This window comes from Fringilla coelebs, assembly GCF_963513975.1.
Source record: "Fringilla coelebs genome assembly, chromosome: 2".
NCBI lineage: Eukaryota > Metazoa > Chordata > Aves > Passeriformes > Fringillidae > Fringilla > Fringilla coelebs.
The window spans coordinates 91133231-91151957 of NC_140029.1; the positions used below are offsets into that span (position 1 = coordinate 91133231).

Genomic DNA, 18727 nt, shown 5'->3' on the forward strand with positions numbered 1-18727 from the left:
GGTCAGTGGCCACCAGGTGAGAGAGCTGCAGCACCAACAGAGCCCAGAGGGCAGGGAAAAGCCAAGAGGAAATTTTAAAAATTGATGCAGCAAGCTGGAAGCACAGAGGCAGCAGGGAGACTATTCCAACCCTTCCTCCCATCTCTCAGGCTTGAGGTGCCTTTCCTTGTATTTAATTGAATTCTGTCATGGTTTTCTGTTTGTTCTGTGCTGTTCCCCAGCCTCCCTCTCCCTCCCTGCTACCACCTTACCCTTCCATGCTGTGCTCATCTCTGCTCAGCACAGCAAGCCCATATGTTGTCCTACCTCCTACGTTGAGCCTTCCAACTGCTGTTCAACATTAATTTTTCCTCACATTTCAATTTAGAGAAGATAACCAGCTTCCTGTCTAGAAACAAATACAAGCTTGAAAAATGGTCTGAGACTACAGATTATGAAAACACAGGGAGAAGGTATATTTTATGAAAATGTGTCCCCAGAACTGGACAAATCTGGGGGCACAGAGGTCCTCCTTCAGCCTGGCACAGCTACCCTGACACACTCCAGAGTGGCACAGCTCTGCTTGGGAAGGTAAAGGCTGGCAGGCTCTTGTGTCCCTCCTCCTCCAGCCCTCTCCTCACCCTGCCCAAGGGACTACAGTGACAAACAAGAGTGTCTGTTCTTTTACTCTATGTAGCCTCACAAAGGCAATTTGGTAAAAGTACAAGCAGGTCAGCCACACCTACGCTCCAGAAACACCTGTGACAGTCTAAGGGTGACACCACTGGGCACTCCTCTGCCCTGACTGCTGTCTCTGCTGCTGCTGAGAGCAGGAGCAAGAATTCAGATCAACCTGCAGAGCAGGGTACCAGGAACATCCATTTTATTGACCATCTCAACAAACTCCAACATAGGAAAAAATAAAAACCAGCTGGTGCAAAACTCTTCAAGGAGATACAGACTCCTGGAGTAAAACATCACCAGAGTCACCTGCCTTAGTAAGCAGAAGTGGAATGACACCTTTGCATCACCGGCTACATGCACATACACCAAAGTAAAAATGCTCAGGCAGACAAGAATAAGGACAGCAGGCCTCAAAGAACACTTTTTAATTGCAAATTAGCAAAACAGGTCCCATTTTAGATGCAAGGCCTGAAATAATTAACACCTTATTCTTATTCTTGTTTTTTAAATAACCAAGAAACTGGAAAGAATGCAAAAGCCATTAAAAAACTCATTTCCGATTTGAACAAGTTGGAGAAGAAAATTTGGTCCACATCTTCAGCTAAAAAGCTCAACACCAATTGCCCCAAAATCTCCTTCATCCTCCCAGCCCATAAGAGAACCTACTTTGCCACGGTCGTCCAAGGCAAGCTCATGAGAGGAGAGAGTCTGAGGCTGCTGCAAGCCTCCCTGTCCCACCCTGTCCCCTGGCAAGGCACCCGTCAGGAGCCCAGGGCTGCCACACGGGGCTGTGGCTTTGCCGTGCACTGTCCCGCAGGGTCACTGGAGGAGAGCACTCTGCTGCCGGGACAGAGAGCAGAGCACTGCCAAGTGCCAGCAGGAGCTGCCAGAGGAGTGTGGCTGCTCAGCAGGAGTGACAGAGAGGCTGCAAGGGAGCAAGGCAGGAGGCTCTGAGTCTGGCAGAGCCCTCACAGGCAGCTCTAGTTCACCACCTCCTACCGACGCTGCAGCCTTGGTAGCGTGGCTCCCCACCAGCCACAGAAAGAGTCTCTCCAACAAAAAGAGGAAAAAAAGAAAACACAGTCCCCCCACTGCCGCCTCGGTTTGGAGTCCTTCTCTCCCTTGGCTGCTGCAGTACAGGAACCAAATGCTGCCCCTGTGCTGCTGAAGGGACCCTCTGAGGGCTGCAGGGCGCAGACATCAGCTCCCCGTGCAGCAAGGCTGGCATGGCACTTCTCAAGCCTGCTCACCAGAGAGGAAGTGGAGCTCATCAGCAGGGAGGAAGGGAAGCAAAGGTCTCTGACATGCCTCCCTCCTGTTTCCTCCCCCCTCACTGGCCCCAGCACCCACTGCACCCACCAGCCAGAGGGCTGTGCACGGGCACGGCCTCTGGATCAAGCCTGCCCCAGAGGATGTGGCGGGAAAGGAGTGACATCGTCTTCCCTCCTGGTCCCACCTCACTGCCACAGCACCCCTCCATGCCTGCTGGGGGATCCAGTTCCCTGCTCCCACTGGGCTGCTGGCCATGGAAGCGGGCTCACTCTGCACAGACACCAGCGGCCCAGTGCCTTTGGCTGAGCGCTTTGGGACACCTCTGCGCCCCCGGCCCCGGGCACTCAGAACACCGGGATCTTGTCCCTGCGCACCGTATCCAGGTCATCGTCCAGGGTCAGCAGGACCTGAGGAGGAAAGGGAAAGCCAGATTCAGGTCTTGCTGGCCAGGGAGGTCTTCTTTTCAGATCTTCAGACCTTGCCTTTATGGGAAGTATTCACAAATCCATGAATCATTGGTCACAGCAGCAGCACCTCAGCTTCCCCACAAGAGCTGTGTGACCCACAGCCCCAGAGGAAATTTGAGGCCAGAAGGCACTGGGAGAGAGATAAGATAAAGGAGAAAGCCTGATCCCACTGACAAGGAGCATCCCACTGTGAAGGATGTCAGGAGGTAGAGCCAAGCAGAGGAGTAGGGACACTCCTGTGGAGTTCTGGAGCAGGCACAGCTCCACATGGATAAAGGGGAGCAAGGTTAAAGGAGAGAGAGAGGCCATCCAGCAGAGTGGGAGGCTCAGCAGGACTCACCAGAAAGGAGAAGAACAAGGCAGCTGCGGAGAGGAAGTGCCAGACATCGTGGTCATCAAAGAACCCCAGCAGGATGCACGGCCGGTTCTTTTCCCGGGACTCTGCTGGAGTCTCCTAGGAGGGCAGGCAGAGGGTCAGGACCTGATATCCACCCCTACTGGGCCCTTGCTGGCCACACCAGACTCTGTAGGGATCACCCTGTCTTAACCCTCCAAGCAGGATCCAGGAAAAGTTGCTGTGCTGGCCAGAAATGTGGCATGGGCAGGCCAGAAACAACACAATGTTTTAACTGGACCTCAAAATGGATCTGGGACACCAACCCACATGCAAGGGGAACCTCTGGTCTCCACCTCTGAGGTCCTGCATAGCACAAGTTGCACAGCCTCCACCAGAGCACCCTGCAACAAGCCCCTCATTTCCATGGAGATGGATGTGACATCCTGTTGGAAGGCACCCAGTCAGGATTTAATGGCCTCCCAGGCCACCAAGAGCCCTGACAACCCCAGGCAGGTTGACCTGGTTGACTCCAGGTGACCATCTGCTCCAGGATGTCTTCCACCAGCACTGGTCAGGATTTTCCCAGTTTTCCTTCCAGAAACCCAGCTCCTCCTTTGTCCCCTAGGAAGGACCAGTCACCTCCAGATCACCTGGTTATAAACAGCCTCTACACAGTCATTTTTGGCTCAGCACAGCTTCCCATGCTCCCTTCACAAGTCTGCTACGTGAGTTAAACCCTTTCAACACCCCATGAGCAGCCCAAGACTCTTCAGAGTTGTTTTTGTGCAAAACAAGCACCAGGAAGGAAAGATGATGAGAAAGAGAGGGACAGAAGAAGAGTAAAAGGGAAATTTACCTCCCAGCTGCTGAGGGTCTGGAAGAAGAAGTAGAGGGCAGCTGCCCACACCACTGCTGTGGCCACGATGCAGAACATGGGGATGGGCAGGAGCTTCTCAGAGCTGCGGAGCTGCAGACAAGGACACACCCTGAGCTCTTTCCAGGGCACAGAGCCATGCACAGGGCTCACACACCAGCCTGTACTTCCTGCATCTGGGAAGGGCTGCCCAGCCCCCAAAGACACAGCCACCCCTGAAATGGCTCCACACCATCCCTCCCCAACACCCTGTCCCAGCCAGAGCCCCATAAAGGTCCCTCCACATCCCTCTGCAGCACCATAGGAACCCAAGCTGCAGCCAGAAAAAAGGCCCATCCCTTCCCCTTTGGAGCCAGGAGCCCCAGGGACAGCTACAGCTGCCTCCCATTACCTTCATGATGATGTAGAAGGCCAGATAGAGCAGCAGGTTGCAGATGAAGATTCCCAGTATGTAGGAGGCAAAGTCTCTGGGCCGGTACACCAGCCCAAAGATAGCACTGAGGGAGAGGACAGAAGGGACATCATGCATCTTCCTTCACTGGGGACAGGGAACATTCCCAAAGTGACAGCCACACACTGTTCTACCCCCCACCAGGACTGCAGGACACAGCACCAGTGCCACAGCTTCCCAATTCCCTGGGGGAAATGCACTGCTTGCCTCTGCTCCCAGCCAAGGAAATTAAGCCATGGTCAGCTGCTGAAGTGACTGGAGACCCCAGAGGACAGGCAAGGGCCTTGGATTGCTTCCAACCCATGGCCAAACACATCTCCCCTGGTAGGATCTGGCACTAGACCTGTCCATTTGGTAGAAGGCATGTCCCTGTGAAGCAGTCTCAGTGAAAAGCAAGAGCCTGGGGCAATGATTTTAGGTACATCTGATCCCTCCCATGCAGTTACTGCTGAGCCAGGCTCTGTGACTGTGTCTGCCAGGTCTCCTGCACCTTGGCTGTGCCAGAGACCTCCCAGCTCTGTGGGAAGCACAACACAGCAGCACAGTACCTGCACAAGCTCCCTGAAAGACGAGCCATGAGACACCCCCAGCTGAAATGCTCAGGGGATGCTCCATGTAGCTCTACTGCTGCACTGCATCCCATGGATCCGCCCTCAGACCAGCCTGCCTGCCAGAACATGTCAGGATTGTTGCACAGACACTGCTGCATCTCCCCATCACTCCAGGCCACCGTGCCCCAGTACCAAATCCTGCTGCCCACACGCACAAATACACAAAGCACCAGCACGCCAGCACTTACAAGGACCAGTTCACCAGGTTCCCAACGATGAGCAGCACCATCCTGTCCTGGAGAAAAGACACTGATGATCATATAAAGTGAAAAGAGTATGCAAAAAGGCCTTTGCCTCAGAAATTCAGGAGAGCATTATGTGAGAATTTGGAGTCCAGTTTCTGCAAACACAGATGCACCTGACTCTGTGGGAGCTTTTACCAGATGGAAACTGCTCTGACCCTCGAAAATTTTAAGAAAGTGTTGTAAGGAGACTAAACATCTAAAAAAGGACAAACTCAGCATTTAATGGATCAGCTTCAAGAGGTTCTGTGAATCCTTTGACTGCTTCTGTTTTTCTAGCTAGATTCCTTCCCTCCCACTGTTTTACAAAAGAATTACTGCAGAGAGCAAGGACGTGCCTGAAAGAGGTGGCAGGGGAAGCTTTGGACAGCATCCTGCACATATTCAGGGAGCCTTTTTTTCCTTGCCATCTCATCATTAGCTGGGGAAGCACTGTAACAACAGCAGACAGAAGGATTATATCTGTGGAGCATGTGCATTTATGCTTACAGCTGCTTTCATGATGTAGCTGTTTCAGGCTGGCCAGGCTTACTTCATGCCTGAGTGGACCAAGTTTGCTTATTCAGAGATGGGAGAATAAATAAAAAATTAGGAAGGCTTACGGATAAAAACTCCACGTGGCTTCAAGCCCTAATTAGCACTCTTTGCTAAGGAGAAAGCAATCAGTGGGACACAAGGTAACAGCCACCTTTCCTTAACTTTTTGCTATCTGCCCTGAGGTGCTGCAGAAACGGCAATTGCTTTTGCTTAAGCCACAGACCCAAAATAGCTGCAGCCTTCCCCAGAGGGGCTGCACTGCACAGAGCCTCGTACCTGCTCCTCTGAACGGATGCTCCCAGAGAGCAAGTGCAAAGGCACATCCTGTCACACTTGTATCACCTCTGCTCTGATGGTTTTTTTGCTGAGATCAGGGGAGGCCTGGAGGCTGGGGGTAAACACTCCAGCAGAGACCTACACTTACCCACCCATTTTGGGGGAAGGAGAACAAGGGGAGTGAGGACCATCACTTTTCCAAACAGCCCCACCTCTCTCCTCTGCACATTGCCTAAAGAAGTGAGGAATTGCAGAGAGGTGCTGGGACGAGAAGCCACCTACCATGTACATTGGTCGGCTGCACTGCTGGATACAGTCCGTGTACAGCACCATCACTGCTCGCCGAAATATGCCCATGTCTGCCAAAGGAAAGGATAGAAAGCCAGGACAGCCAGCACACTGAGCTCTAAAATGCCTGTGAGGAAGAAGCTGACACCCACCAGCTGGCAGCAGACAGCCCAAGGTGTCAGCAGACTCATGTCCTGCCCCTTGGAAGCACTCTGTGCTGAGCAGGAGGGCATCCACCACAGGATGTAGATGGCAGTTGGCCAGAACAACAGGTTACAACAAAAATAAATTTAAGATCCCCCTCTATACTAGCACTGCCCAGAAATCACACAAGCCCTGCCTGTACATGTAAAGAGGCTGGCTTTGCAACCCCATCTCTGAAAGAGAGGTGTGTGGAAGAAGAGGAAAAGCTCCTCCCATGGAATAAGCTGCCAAAGCAGGGAAGCAGTAGAAACAAGCCCCGCAGACTTTAGAGGGTCCTAGAGGGGCAGAGCACACTCAAGACAGTTCTGCTCTCAAAATCATTGCAGAAGCTTCACTGCAGAGCCATCAGTGGCAGCGGGCATGGACAAACATGCGTGAAAATACATGTTCCCCTTTAGCTACAACACAGAGCTTGAAAAGGCTCCTGCAGCAAGATCTGAGCTCTCCTGTGCTGGATCACTCCCCTCCTGCCAAGGAACAGGACTGGCAGTGCTGCTGGCAAACTGGTTTCACTTCCCAAGAGCTGACCCCAGGTGGCACATGATCCTGCCTCCCCACACACATCCATGCAATCCCTGGCTACTACAGCTCAGCACAATCAGTCCAACAGGGAAAAAGGAAAGCTGTGGTTACCTGAGTCAGGGTCATCTGAGGCAGACAGGGGCAGAAGAGGAAGAAGAAATAGGTTTGAGCAGAGCACAAGAGCCAGGGTCCCCAGCAGACCCTCTCCCCCCCATCCCATGACAGGGGGTAGGTCACCCTCTGAGCTCAGCACTAGGGAGAACTGCAGCTCCTCGGCAGTCCTGCCACCACAGAGCACACAGCTCCTGCTGACTCCCACTGGGAATCGGGAGCACAAGGACTTCAGAGGCCAGGAAAGCATCAGATGGATGAGAGGACAGGGAAGCCCAGAAGAGGGGCCACAGGACTGTGCTGCACAGGCAGGTGAGGACAGGAGGCACCACACACCCAGGAGGAGATGGCTCAGGCACAGCACTCACCGATCTTGAAGCGACCCATGTAGTAGATCTGGGTGCTGAGAGCCAGTGAGCCCAAAATGTGGATCAGTGAGAAAATAACCCAGAACCACATGTCATTTTTTCCAAACACCTGAAAGCAAAAACATTTTAAAAGCAAATTGAGCCCTCTCTCAGCAGGACAATCCTTTCCTGTGCTGTATCACCATGGGACATTAAACAACCTCACTGAACACAGAAAAAAAAAACCCTAAATCTTCCAATCAGAAAACAGATCTATAAATTCAAAATGAAGTCCAGAGAAGCAAGATTAGCTCAGCATCCTGGAGAGGAGACCATCCTTTCTGAATGCCTCTTTAGACAAGACTGGATGGACAGCAGCTGGCTCAGGCAGCAGAAATACAAGGCCAAGCAAGCTCTCTCTGCTGAGCTGGGCAGCAGCTCTCTGGCCAGGAGGTGGATTTTTACAAAGGCAGACAGGGAACCAACCATTACTTTCAACAACTGTACTGAACTAGACCAAACAGGACAGAACTGCTCTGCAGGCAATTGCTTCTATGGTGCATTTTCATTTTATTTAAGGACTGGAAGTAACCTGCAAGCACAGGTTAATGCTACATTAAAATCCTAATTTTTCATTCATACAATAAGAAGTCCAGAAACTCTGATCTGACATCAGGCTGTGACCACTTCCCTACCCTGGGGCAAAGCATTCGCCTGAAATTTTCACTTTGTGTGGGCAGAGATAAAAACCCACACACCAAAAAGCAAGCGGAAAAGCCACCTCTCCATGAATGGAACAAGGGAGACATGCTGCTTTCAAGCTCCACTGAACAGCTTCAAAGCATCCCACAAAAGAAGACAGAGGAATCCATAATAAAGTCTCAGAGTTTTGAACCTTGTCAAGCTCTACCACACCTATCAAGAGATTGTTGGGAAGTCCCAAGGTCACCAGCTCCTCCTGCATGCCTTATCCCACAGACAGCCTCTTATCCCACAGAGACCTCTGCATTATTTGGTAGTGAGGAGCTACCAGCGCACTGGAATCTAGCTGTTAGTTCAGAGCAAGAATTCCATGGATTTTGCCTGGTTACTGATGAATGAAAATGAGTCCTTCAAAAGAAGAGAAGCAGAGACTTCCAAGGAAAAGCACAGCTTGAGGATCCTGGTGAGCCCAGCTCAGTACTTGCAATGCTATGAGCAAAGTCTTGTAGCTTCTGCTCCAGGGCTCTTCTATAGGCAGGTACTCCAGGAATTTGCCTGGGAGCCCCCCACACATCACCCTAACCCTGCTCCTTTCCAGAGATAGGAAAATCAACTGCAGGAGGTGTGACAAACAACATGGAGTATTCCAAAGGGGAGAAATAGGCACAAGCAACTAGGTATAAGACACCTGTCTTGAAGCCCAGTCAGCCTCACCCCTCTCTCCTCAAATGTGAATCATACCCCAGGAGACCATCTGTGCACTTGGACATGAACATCTGGGTGCATCCTCTTGAGAAGGATGGCATGTGGTGGGCAAAGCCCAAAACAAGAGCTCGCCAAGAGGAAACTGTTCTGCTCTTCTCCTGCCTGAAAGCTCAGGGGAAGGAAGGAGGAAAGCCTTCTCAGCAGAACTGAGAATTCAAGTGCTGACAGCTGCTAAACACACTCTTACCCTACTCTGCTGCCTTCCCCAGTCATTTTCACACCTCAGCCATATTCCCAGCCATGCCACCTCCTTCCCAGAGAAGCAGCAGAGTAAGAAGGAGTCCTACCACTCCAAGGACAGCCAGGGAGATCACCACAGCAAACGAGGCATAGGCGGAGTAGGCGCTGGCATTGATGTCTGGGTGCCGGGTCTGGTAGAGCTTGAGCATGCACAGTCCTGCGATCATGTACATGAAGGAGGTGTCTGTGGGGGGACAACAGAAACAGCGTGAGCAGCTACTGCCAGTGGCCCAGAAAGCTGCTCCAAGGGCACACAGAGCATCAGGCATCTGTGCCTGCCAGCTTTAGGTTTGGCCCTGCTGCTGCACTACACTGTGCAGCACTTTGTGCTTTGCCGCCTTGCAGCAGCACATCTTCCGTGCTCTGGGGCAACAAAAACTAAAGGGGATCAGAAAATAAGTGCTCACAGGGTGTCACAACCTCCTGACTGAGCTTTGAAACAGGAAAGCTCCAGGGAAACTTGAAAGGGTAGAGAGATGGGAAATGTCAGCAACCCAGCAAGAGACAGAACATGGCAAGTCCTAGCTCCAGCTCAAAAGGAGAAAGGAAACTCAGCTTACCAAACTGGAAATTGGAGTAATTAGGGCAGACGTGGTAACAGGCACTGAGCACCCCTTCCATCATCAGAGCAATGCCCATAGCATAGAAGAGACCAAAATGCTTTGGGATCCCATAGTCCTGCAAGAGAGCAGAGCTGTATAGTAAATGCCCTCAGTGTCCTGATCACAGGCAAGCTTCCATTCTCCATCCCTTCATCCCTCCTAACTCCTACACAAGTCCTCCAGTCACCAGTGCAGCACAGTGTCCTGGGTGCAACCACAGGCTCTGGATTTAGATACATGGTATAGCCAGGTGAATCCACAGGCAGCAAACCTAAGCTAATCATGCTGGAAGCTCTCATCTGAAGACCTCAATGTCTTAGTACTGACACCAAGAAACTGAAAATCTCTGTCCTGCACCTCATGCCGTGCTACATCCTGCCCAAAATTGAGAGAGGACTGACCAGAATTGCTCTTGTGGTCAGTAGGGTCTTAGAAGCTCTTGAGCAGAGCCCATCAGCCAATGTGAGAAGGCATTTCCATCACAATGTGGCCAAGATGGCATCTGAAAACCACAAGCAGCAGACCCTTACAACTGCTCTTGTCCCTACTTGCTTCCAAGCCCATGAGAACAGAGCTGTGTGTCTCCAGAAACCACCAGCAACTCTGCCCACAGGGCTGCAGATATCTCCATCCTCTCCCACAAGAGACTACAGAAGCTCTGGCTACAAGAATCTCTGCTTCAGAGACTGAGGCAGCAAAATTCCTCTGAGTTATCATAAGCAGCTCTTGTGTAAGACAAATCAAACTTCACTATAAAGAGAAGCATCTTGGGACACTCCTACTGTCCCAGTTCCCCCACAGCAAGCACTGCAGGAAAACCCAGAGCCATGGGAATCCTTCCTCTATTAATCTCCTTGTCTTCACAGGCCCAGGCTGGGTCACCACCACAGCAGCATGGTCATACTGTAAGCAGTAAAGCACTGGGGTGTGCAGGAACACAAGCATCCCACCTAGACCCTTCTGCACAGGAGGAAAAAAAAGAGGAGGATTCAACCCTCCAGCGAGGAAGACAAGTGGCAACCCGTTGTGTACCACTCTGACTTTTGAGTTCACTCCATGTTCCCTGCCCCCACTCAGCCCCAGTGCCTCCTACCAGGGTGTAGATATCCTTCATCTCCATGGCCCGGCGGTGGAGGATGTCCCTGCGCAACACGATGAGGAGGAAGAGGAAGCCCAGCATCATGTGGCCCACGTTGCTGAGGACGTTGTTGAAGGCACTGCAGGAAAGAAGAAGGTTTAAGACAAAGGCAGCATAGCAGCAGGAAGCTGAACCCTGGGTTGTGATAAGCTGAATCCATTTTGCTCCCACCTCCACCACCTTCCACCTCAGCAGCTGCCGAACTGCAATCTAACACTCTAGATGACAATTTAATTTGAATAGTTTACCTGTATCCCAGTTAATTTAACACTTCTGAGAGACTCCCAACTCTGGGCTTTCTTTGCACTCACACATTCATTTAGAGAAATGCTACACTGGAAGGACTGATCTGAACTTCTTTGCAGAGCTGCTGCTCCTTGGATACAAATGTCCAACAGAGCACGGGAGCACCTCATTGCTGTGCCAATGATTTTTAAGGGGTACCCAGGTGTCACAAGTTCTAGGGTGAGTGTGTCTCACTGCAACAGAGCAGCACTGCTGAGCAAAACACAAAGATCAGAGTCCCAAACTCCCAGTGGTCTTATCAACACTGCTACTGTGAGCCCGGCAGGCATAAAATCCTGATCTGGGCACAGCACAAACACTCAGGAGGCATGAGACAAATATGCAGTGAGGAAAGGGCTCACTCACCTCAGCACCCCAAGGGGATGAGCACACAGGAAGTTGTAGTAGCAGATGTCCTGATTGCCAGTCACATTCACCACCTGGACAGAGAGCAGGTCAAGACCTGCCATTAGCAAATCCTCCCTGCTCTGGGGGGTTTGCCCCATGCAAACGCGGCACAAACACAAGGTGTACCAGGACACAGCCTAGCTCTAGCACCAGCACGGGGAGTACTGACATCTGCAAGAAAAGCTTTTAGGGTGGGACAAGATGTTGTCAAGGGCCACAAATCTGATAACAGTCTTCAGAGGAAACATTGTGTGCTCTCAACCCCCCACTAATACACCTGCTTGCAGATATCTGCATAACAGCAGGATAGCAAAGGTTGGGAGAAGACAGGAGAAATCACAGCAAACACTACTTGCTTTTAGCTGTCTCTTAGAGATAAAATCAAATTCCTCCTGTCTCTAAAATGAAACAGGACCCAAATGAGACATCAGTTGATCAGGAAAACAGCAGCACTCCCACTTCCCAAGCAGAAATAGCAGAAGTGCAAGCCCAGCGAGCCAAGCTCACTGTAACATCAACACAGTGCAGTGAGAGCAGCTGAGGTAAACTGAGATGATCTGAGAGCAGAACTCCTGGATGATCCCAGTTCCACTGTGACTGTCACCCTAGCCCAACACAACCAGAGGGCGAGTTTGAACAAGAGGGGGCAGCCATGGAGACAAACGCACCGTCTGGTAAGTGATGACCAGCTGGATGACCGGCAGGGCATAGAACACCGCAATGGTGATGATGTTCCTGCAGAGGGGAGACAGCAGCAGCACTTACACACACACCAAAACCAGGGGGGCACACCCAGAGGAAAGGCCCACAGTGCTCGTGGAGGAATGTGCACACCTCCCTGCTCTGGGGTTATGATCTCATTGTGAGCCCCTGAAGCAGAGGAGCACCTGTGCTCATGCACACAGGAGGTGAACCAGAGGCAAATGCTAAGGGCAGAGGAAAAGCCAGGATGCTGGCCACAAGCTCGTGTGTTTGAGTGCCAGTTTCTCCCTCTTCCCATTACGTTTCAGTGCACTGGTTGTTACCATGCTTAAAATCAAATGATGCAAAACAGAATCAACTGCCAAGATCATGTGTGCACTGGCCCACAAATATCCTTACTTGAGGTATGTGGGATCTGCAATTACTGATTGGAACAGGGTCAGAATGGGCAACAGGGTAGTTCAGAAATGGTTCAGAAGAAAGGCATGTGGACAGACTCCACAACCAGAGACTTTGGGTCCAGAGCTTGGGTCTTACCAGTTTGCCTTCTCCTTACCAGAAATAGATTTTGTATTTTTTGCTGACAATCCTTCGGTCTTTCCTGGACAAATCTGACAGATAGAGGAACACCTAAAAGATTATTGGGTGGGGAAAGAGGGAAGAAAACACAAAAGAACCAACGTAGATTACAGATGCCAGTAGGAGATCTTGACATATTTGCAGCTTGGTGATATTTGACCTGGTTTTACACTGTGTCCTTTGATTCTGTGGGGGTGAGTTCTGCAAAATCCCCTGACCTTCAGGAATGGCTCCAACCACACAGAGCAGTGCAGGATGACAAAGGGAGGCAGTTTGAGAGCTGCTGGCTTAAAGCCCCTCTTTACATCCACTGTAGTCACACTATTTGTACTAAATAGCACCTACTGTTGCAGATTATTTTCTCCCTATCTTCACACCTCCTTGAACTTTTCTGGGCATTTTCCTCCTTTCTCAATAGTCCAATACATTTTGATTTTCCATATTAAAGCACCCACTTCACCAGCACTCTTATCACAGCGGGAAAACTTCCAGTGACTGAAAAGACTAAGAAGCACACTCAGCTCTATTAGATGAAATCCACCCTGAAAGGGAACAGGATTTTTGAGATTTCACTGAAATGACCCGGCACGGCCCGGCACGAGGGCCACGGGCGAGCACCGGCCGTACCTTGGTGCGGATGATGTTCTTGTCACTCTCAATTTCCGGCATGGTGTCGAAGTCGCTCTCCTCCTCCACGGAGCTGTCTGTGTCCGAGCCGGCCGGGGCCCGGCGCTCCGGGGAGGACAGCTGCCGTGCGCCGCTGGAGCTGGACTCGTCTGCGCCACAGCAGGGACAAGGAGACACGCAGGGTAAGGGCTAACTCCTCTTGGCACAGCTAGAAGCCAGCTGTCCCAGATACTTTGATGCTTTGACAAGTTGATAGGGTCAGTTCAGGGAAAAAATTTTTCCATGATTGTCACAGATATATTTTATGAAAAATCCTTACGTTAGGATTTTTCCTCCTGAGAAGCTGAGAGGCCTCAGAAATGAAATGTAAACAATGATTATCTGCCGTTGTGGAATGCAACAGGTGGATCTTTGATTGGGCTCATGTGGTTGTTTCTAATTAATGGCCAATCACAGTCCACCTGTCTCGGACTCTGGTCAGTCACAAGATTTAATTATCATTCCACTCCTTTCCTTTCCTTGCAAGCCTTCTGATGAAATCCTTTCTTCTATTCTTTTAGCATAGTTTTAATATATCATTAATATCTTTTAATATAATAAATATCATAAAATAATAAATCAGCCTTCTGAAACACGGAGTCAAGATTCTCGTCTCTTCCCTCGTCCTGGGACCCCTGTGAACACCACCACATTTGGTGACCCCGAGTGAAGAAAAATTCCACATTGGGTGAACCCCGAGTGAGGAATATTGCCACACATGATCCCAAACCTTCCAGAAGTCTTAGATACTCAGCTAAGAGCAGTTTGAAGGACCATTATCTTTCCCTCTCTGCAGCATTTTAGTTTTCACTCTGCTTTTATTCTATTACTTTTCATCTCTTAACATTTTCTACTCTCTACTAGCCCAGGCTCTGAAATTTGGAATTCTGAGACAAGACAAATACCTCCAGAGATAGAAGCAGATTGTTAGGGGTCAAAACCTCACTCACCTAGTTAACCTTCAGATTTTATGTAAGCTTTATATATATATCTAAGCTTTCCTTTGTCTTCTGTTCTGCAGTATTTTTAGAAGAAAGTCGATTTTTACAAAGCAGGCAGAGTACCAGCTTTATTCCCATTGCATCCCTGGTACTGGTCACATACAGGTTAGCAGGACCTGCCTGCACTTCCCACAGGCTGGGCTACTCCCAGCTCATTGCCCACATCGATATGGGCAGAACACAGGTTTCTTCTCATTTCCCAAATGCTTTTAAAAGATTTCTTTGAAAAAAGGGGAAGGAGAGGTAAAGTGGTCATTAAGTCCTCAGGAAGCTTTTTCTCCTCTGCCTCCAGGGCATGATTCACCTGCTGGCAGTATGACATTACTTCTTCCCTAGTGAAACCCCTGGGGGCAGGAAATCTGATTGTGTCTTGCTTTATGGCACAGAACCCTTCAGCCTCCCAGGGACAAGTATGCTTTGGTTTAAGGGCAGCCTGTGAGCTAATAACAGGCTCCTAAAAGCTTGCTTGAGAGGGACCTTTTTCAGGCACTAGTAAATGTCCTGCCTGAAGCAGCATTGTCACCCACAGCTCTCAGGTGACTGTAGCTTTGTCTAAGACACATTTCCAATGAAATGTATCTCTTAGGGCACCTCTTTCAGATTTGCCACTTTTATTATGTAGATGCTTTTCCCTAAAGGGCAACCTGAACCTCACAAACTGCAATTTGGTTGTTTGGGTTTTGTTTTTTGTTTTTTAAAAGTTGCAAGACACTCCTAAAGTAACTTGCAGCTTTATTCTCCTCTGCTGTTAAATCACCCTGAAAGTGCCTTCCTCCACCCCAGGGAGAAGCCTCCCTGTGCCCCAGTTCTGGAATATACTGTACCAATAGCACCGTAGCTGCTTCCCTCAGGAGTGCTGGCTGAGATGGGGTGTGAAGAAGTCATCATCCCAGATCCTGCAATGAAACAGACCCAGGAGGGACAGTTAGTTTCATGTCAGTGCTTCAAAACATCTCTGAGGTGAACACAAACAGCCTGAAGAGCTGGAGGGGCTTGGGAAAAGGAACATTTCTCTAAACAGATGGCAGTCTCCCTCCAGAGCATACTGTGCAAAAGGGAAACCCTTGTTCTGCAGTGTGAAGGAAATCCATTCCCTTCAGCCTCCCCACACAGGGTGCCAGTGAGACTGGCAGCAGGAGACCCCTCCAGCACCCTGTACAGATCACACTGTGGGGCTGCAAGACTTGCTAAATTTTAGAGCAAATCTCATGATGTTCTTGACAGCCTTCTGAATTTCTAATTCTTCTCTTTCCCCATCTCATGCACCTATTCAAATCTCTTCAAATCCTGCTGCCTTCAGCTGTCTCTGGAAGAGTCACAGACTTTGGCAGGACAGCTGCTACATAACTTTAACAATCAAGGAGAAAGAAAAAAATGCTTTATGCAAAAAGTGGTAATGATCTCGTGCTGATGACAAGAAGGGCAAGCCTTTGGGGGCTAGGAACATCCTGCCTCCTACCCACATATAGGAAGCAAGGAGGAGTGCTTTACTGCCTCCACATTCCCCTTTTTTGCATCCAATGGTGGAGCTCAGCAGCTGACCTACATGGCAGGAAACAAAGCCAGCTGAATCCCTTCACTGAGAGGTCAGTCACAAAGGGAGGGAAGCATGGGCAGCAGGAACAGGACCATGTTTTCCAGTAGTGACAACCAGTGAGAGACAGGTTAAGTTGCTTTAAAGCTTCACCCCTGCAACAATCTCATGTGGTCAGTCTGCAGCACAGCAATGCAGATCATGGCACAGTATTTAAAGCTGCAGCCTGGCCATGGTCTGGCTTTCCAAGCTGCATCTCTGGTTTTCCAGTACCTGACTGGACTCAAAGTGGCAGGCACAGGCAGAGTGCTCTTTCCAGCTGGAAATTCTGGGAGTTCTGTAACACCTTGAGTAGGTTTTGATACCATTTTCATTAGCCACAAACGTAGAGAAATCTAAAACTTGTCCCTGGCTGACCCCAAGTCAGGGAAGCACCCATCCAGCAATGATATTTGGTATTTCAAGTCCCAATTACTGCTTTTCTTTGGCATGTCTGCTGTGCTTGTTGGGCGAGGGGCTAAGACTTGGTCTCAAATTTTGGCTCCTTTACGCTCCTGCCCCATCCCTCTATCAGAGAAAACAAACAGAGGAGCATCAGAAGTGAACATGGCATGAACTGAGCACCAGAGGGAGGGCTCTGGCACACTGCAGCCCCCAGGTGACAGCCCTTGAGCCCTGGGCTGAGATGGGCAGGATGTTGTAGGCTGACACATGAGCAAGATGCGGCTTCTACTCATCACCTCCAATCCAATCTCCCTCTCTCATGGAAGCTTTTCCTGTTGCTTTAAAAGTCATTTGGAATCCAGATCACTGGGAAGAGGGCAAAAGCATTTCCTTATGTTCACGGCAGCAAGGAACAAGCACAATTCCTAGGCCTGTCAGTCCTGTTCCACAAGGATACTCCCTCCTAATTTTAGACCAGGTTTTATTCTTTCAAATGACCTGTCAACCTTCTCTCCCAAGTTACCAAAGATTTAAATCTGGACAGAGCAGGCAAGCCGAGGAGAAAAGGCACTCTGCCCTGTCTCTAATAGCCACTTTGGACCCAGCTCACCCACTAATTTCCATCCCACTTCCCACTGTGAGAATGAGTCAGCAAAGTAAATGTACCACACCAGGCGTGGCTCCTCCAGCCATTGCCTCCACCAGATAGTGAGGAAAGGAAGGTGTGCCATGGGATTAAAACCACAGAAGCCAGACATAAGATGGATAACAAGAGCAAGGAGGCACATGGAGTGGCAGGACATTCCAAGACCAATGGCAAAGACACATTGCTGACCACTTCCATCCAGTTCCTTGGTGGGGAAAAGCAATAGGGAGTAATGAAGAAGGCAAGATCCAGGGGTACTTGGGAGGAAAAGAAATTCCAAAGGGTGGAAAGGGGACTAAAAAAAACCTAAGCGAGAAAGCCAGTGTGTCCACTGATCTGGAAGACAGGGAAGCTGCTAATTACCATTTTATAAGCATCAGTCAGACACACCCTGAAGAGACAATAGATGAAGGAACAGCGTGTGGGTAGGACACAGATTCCTCCCCAAAGGAAAGGACGTGGCTGCAACATTCAGTGCCAGGTATGTGAAAGTGGCAATGGATTACAAGGGAGAGGACAGGTCACAGAAGCAGTAGGTGCCTCTGGGAAGAAAGCTGTAAACTATGAAGGAACTGTGCCCCTCCCTCCCTCCCTCCAAAGGGATGCTGTTCAGCAGTCCTCCCTGCTCAGCAACCCAGTTCTCTACTCGCCAGGTCCATACTAAGTCCAGCATCTGTGCCCTGCAGCTTTTTGGGAACTTTCCAAACACCAGAATTTAACTTCCACCTCTCAGCAGGGCAGTTTGGCTTCAGCACATTAAACCTCAGCTGCAGCACCAGCAGCACTCCCTGGGACTTCTGGTCTCACCTGACTGAGACTGTGCCTCCTTGTCTTAGACAGTGATTCCTTGTCAGCACCCTGGAGCTCTTCCACAGCCTTGGACAGGTCCCTTCAGCTTACTCAAACTCCCCAGCACACTTTCCCACTGCTCCAGTGCCCTAAGACCTGCTCTTGTTTTACAGCAGGATCCATCCCAAATGATATAAAATTAGATTATCTTTATGGACACTTCCACAGTTCCCTGTACATGCTGTGAAAAAAACCCTTTCACATGTATTCCAAATACAGGGATACACATGGATCTTTAAGTGGCTGACAAAACAAGTCTAAGAACTCAAATGTCCCCAGGTCCTCAGCAGAAATATTAAGCCAATTATGGCCAGTCAGGAGTGAAGTTCCACTGCTGATCCTTTAAACACAGCTCAGCTACACTACCATGCTTATCTGATGGGATGCAGCAGACCGGAGAGACTGAAAAATGCTCACATCAAAAAAGGAGTAACATCAAGAACCTCTCAATGCTGCCAAGACTGTGTCCTCCCTTGCTCCAGGAGAGAGGTACAAATGTTTGAGCTACTTTACAGGCACTAAATATTTAATCAGAATGAAAAGACTCCCATGCCTCACCAGAAAGCAAGAACTCCCAGTGCCCCTCATCCTCATGACAAAATCTTCCATCTTTCACTGGCAGCTTCTTAGATGCAGCTCTGTTTTTATAAGGCAGAAGGCTGCAGCTTGTGGAAATGTGGGTGCAGCACAAAGTAAACTGAATCCAATGCCAACACAAATATCATAAACACCATTACCTAACTCTGTTAGTCATCCATTCACCTGGCTGTCTGCAACAATTTAACATTTAAATTCAATTAAAAGACCCCACGCTTAAATCAGGCAGAGGAATTCTTAAAGTGTAAGAGCTGACTTTCTCAAAAGTGCCTTGTTTAAAAATTAGCAGACCTGGCATCAGGAACATTTGCCTGTATCCAGGTCCAGGCAAGGCTTGGCCTTCCTCCACCCCTTTAAAAGGCAGCTC

At 49.8% G+C, this 18727-nt stretch overlaps 1 protein-coding gene across 2 annotated transcripts in view; it reads right to left on the reverse strand.

Annotated features, from left to right (window-relative positions):
* Nucleotides 1-1442: 1442 nt before the first annotated feature.
* The window catches only part of SIDT1 (SID1 transmembrane family member 1), a 39231-nt gene continuing 21946 nt past the window's right edge, over nt 1443-18727 (reverse strand). Inside the window, exons 11-26 of one of the 2 annotated variants that reach the window (XM_084227228.1) lie at nt 15115-15186; nt 13251-13399; nt 12601-12674; nt 12011-12077; nt 11301-11374; nt 10605-10728; nt 9470-9587; nt 8957-9093; nt 7224-7332; nt 6856-6870; nt 6013-6089; nt 4864-4910; nt 4005-4110; nt 3596-3706; nt 2743-2856; nt 1443-2342 (exon numbers count right to left, since the gene is read on the reverse strand). In XM_084227228.1, the coding sequence (XP_084083354.1) occupies nt 2280-2342; nt 2743-2856; nt 3596-3706; nt 4005-4110; nt 4864-4910; nt 6013-6089; nt 6856-6870; nt 7224-7332; nt 8957-9093; nt 9470-9587; nt 10605-10728; nt 11301-11374; nt 12011-12077; nt 12601-12674; nt 13251-13399; nt 15115-15186 (1457 nt within the window). In that variant the 3' untranslated portion in view covers nt 1443-2279. The remainder of the gene's footprint in view (nt 2343-2742; nt 2857-3595; nt 3707-4004; nt 4111-4863; nt 4911-6012; nt 6090-6855; nt 6871-7223; nt 7333-8956; nt 9094-9469; nt 9588-10604; nt 10729-11300; nt 11375-12010; nt 12078-12600; nt 12675-13250; nt 13400-15114; nt 15187-18727) is intronic. The other variant, XM_084227227.1, reaches the window with a different exon arrangement.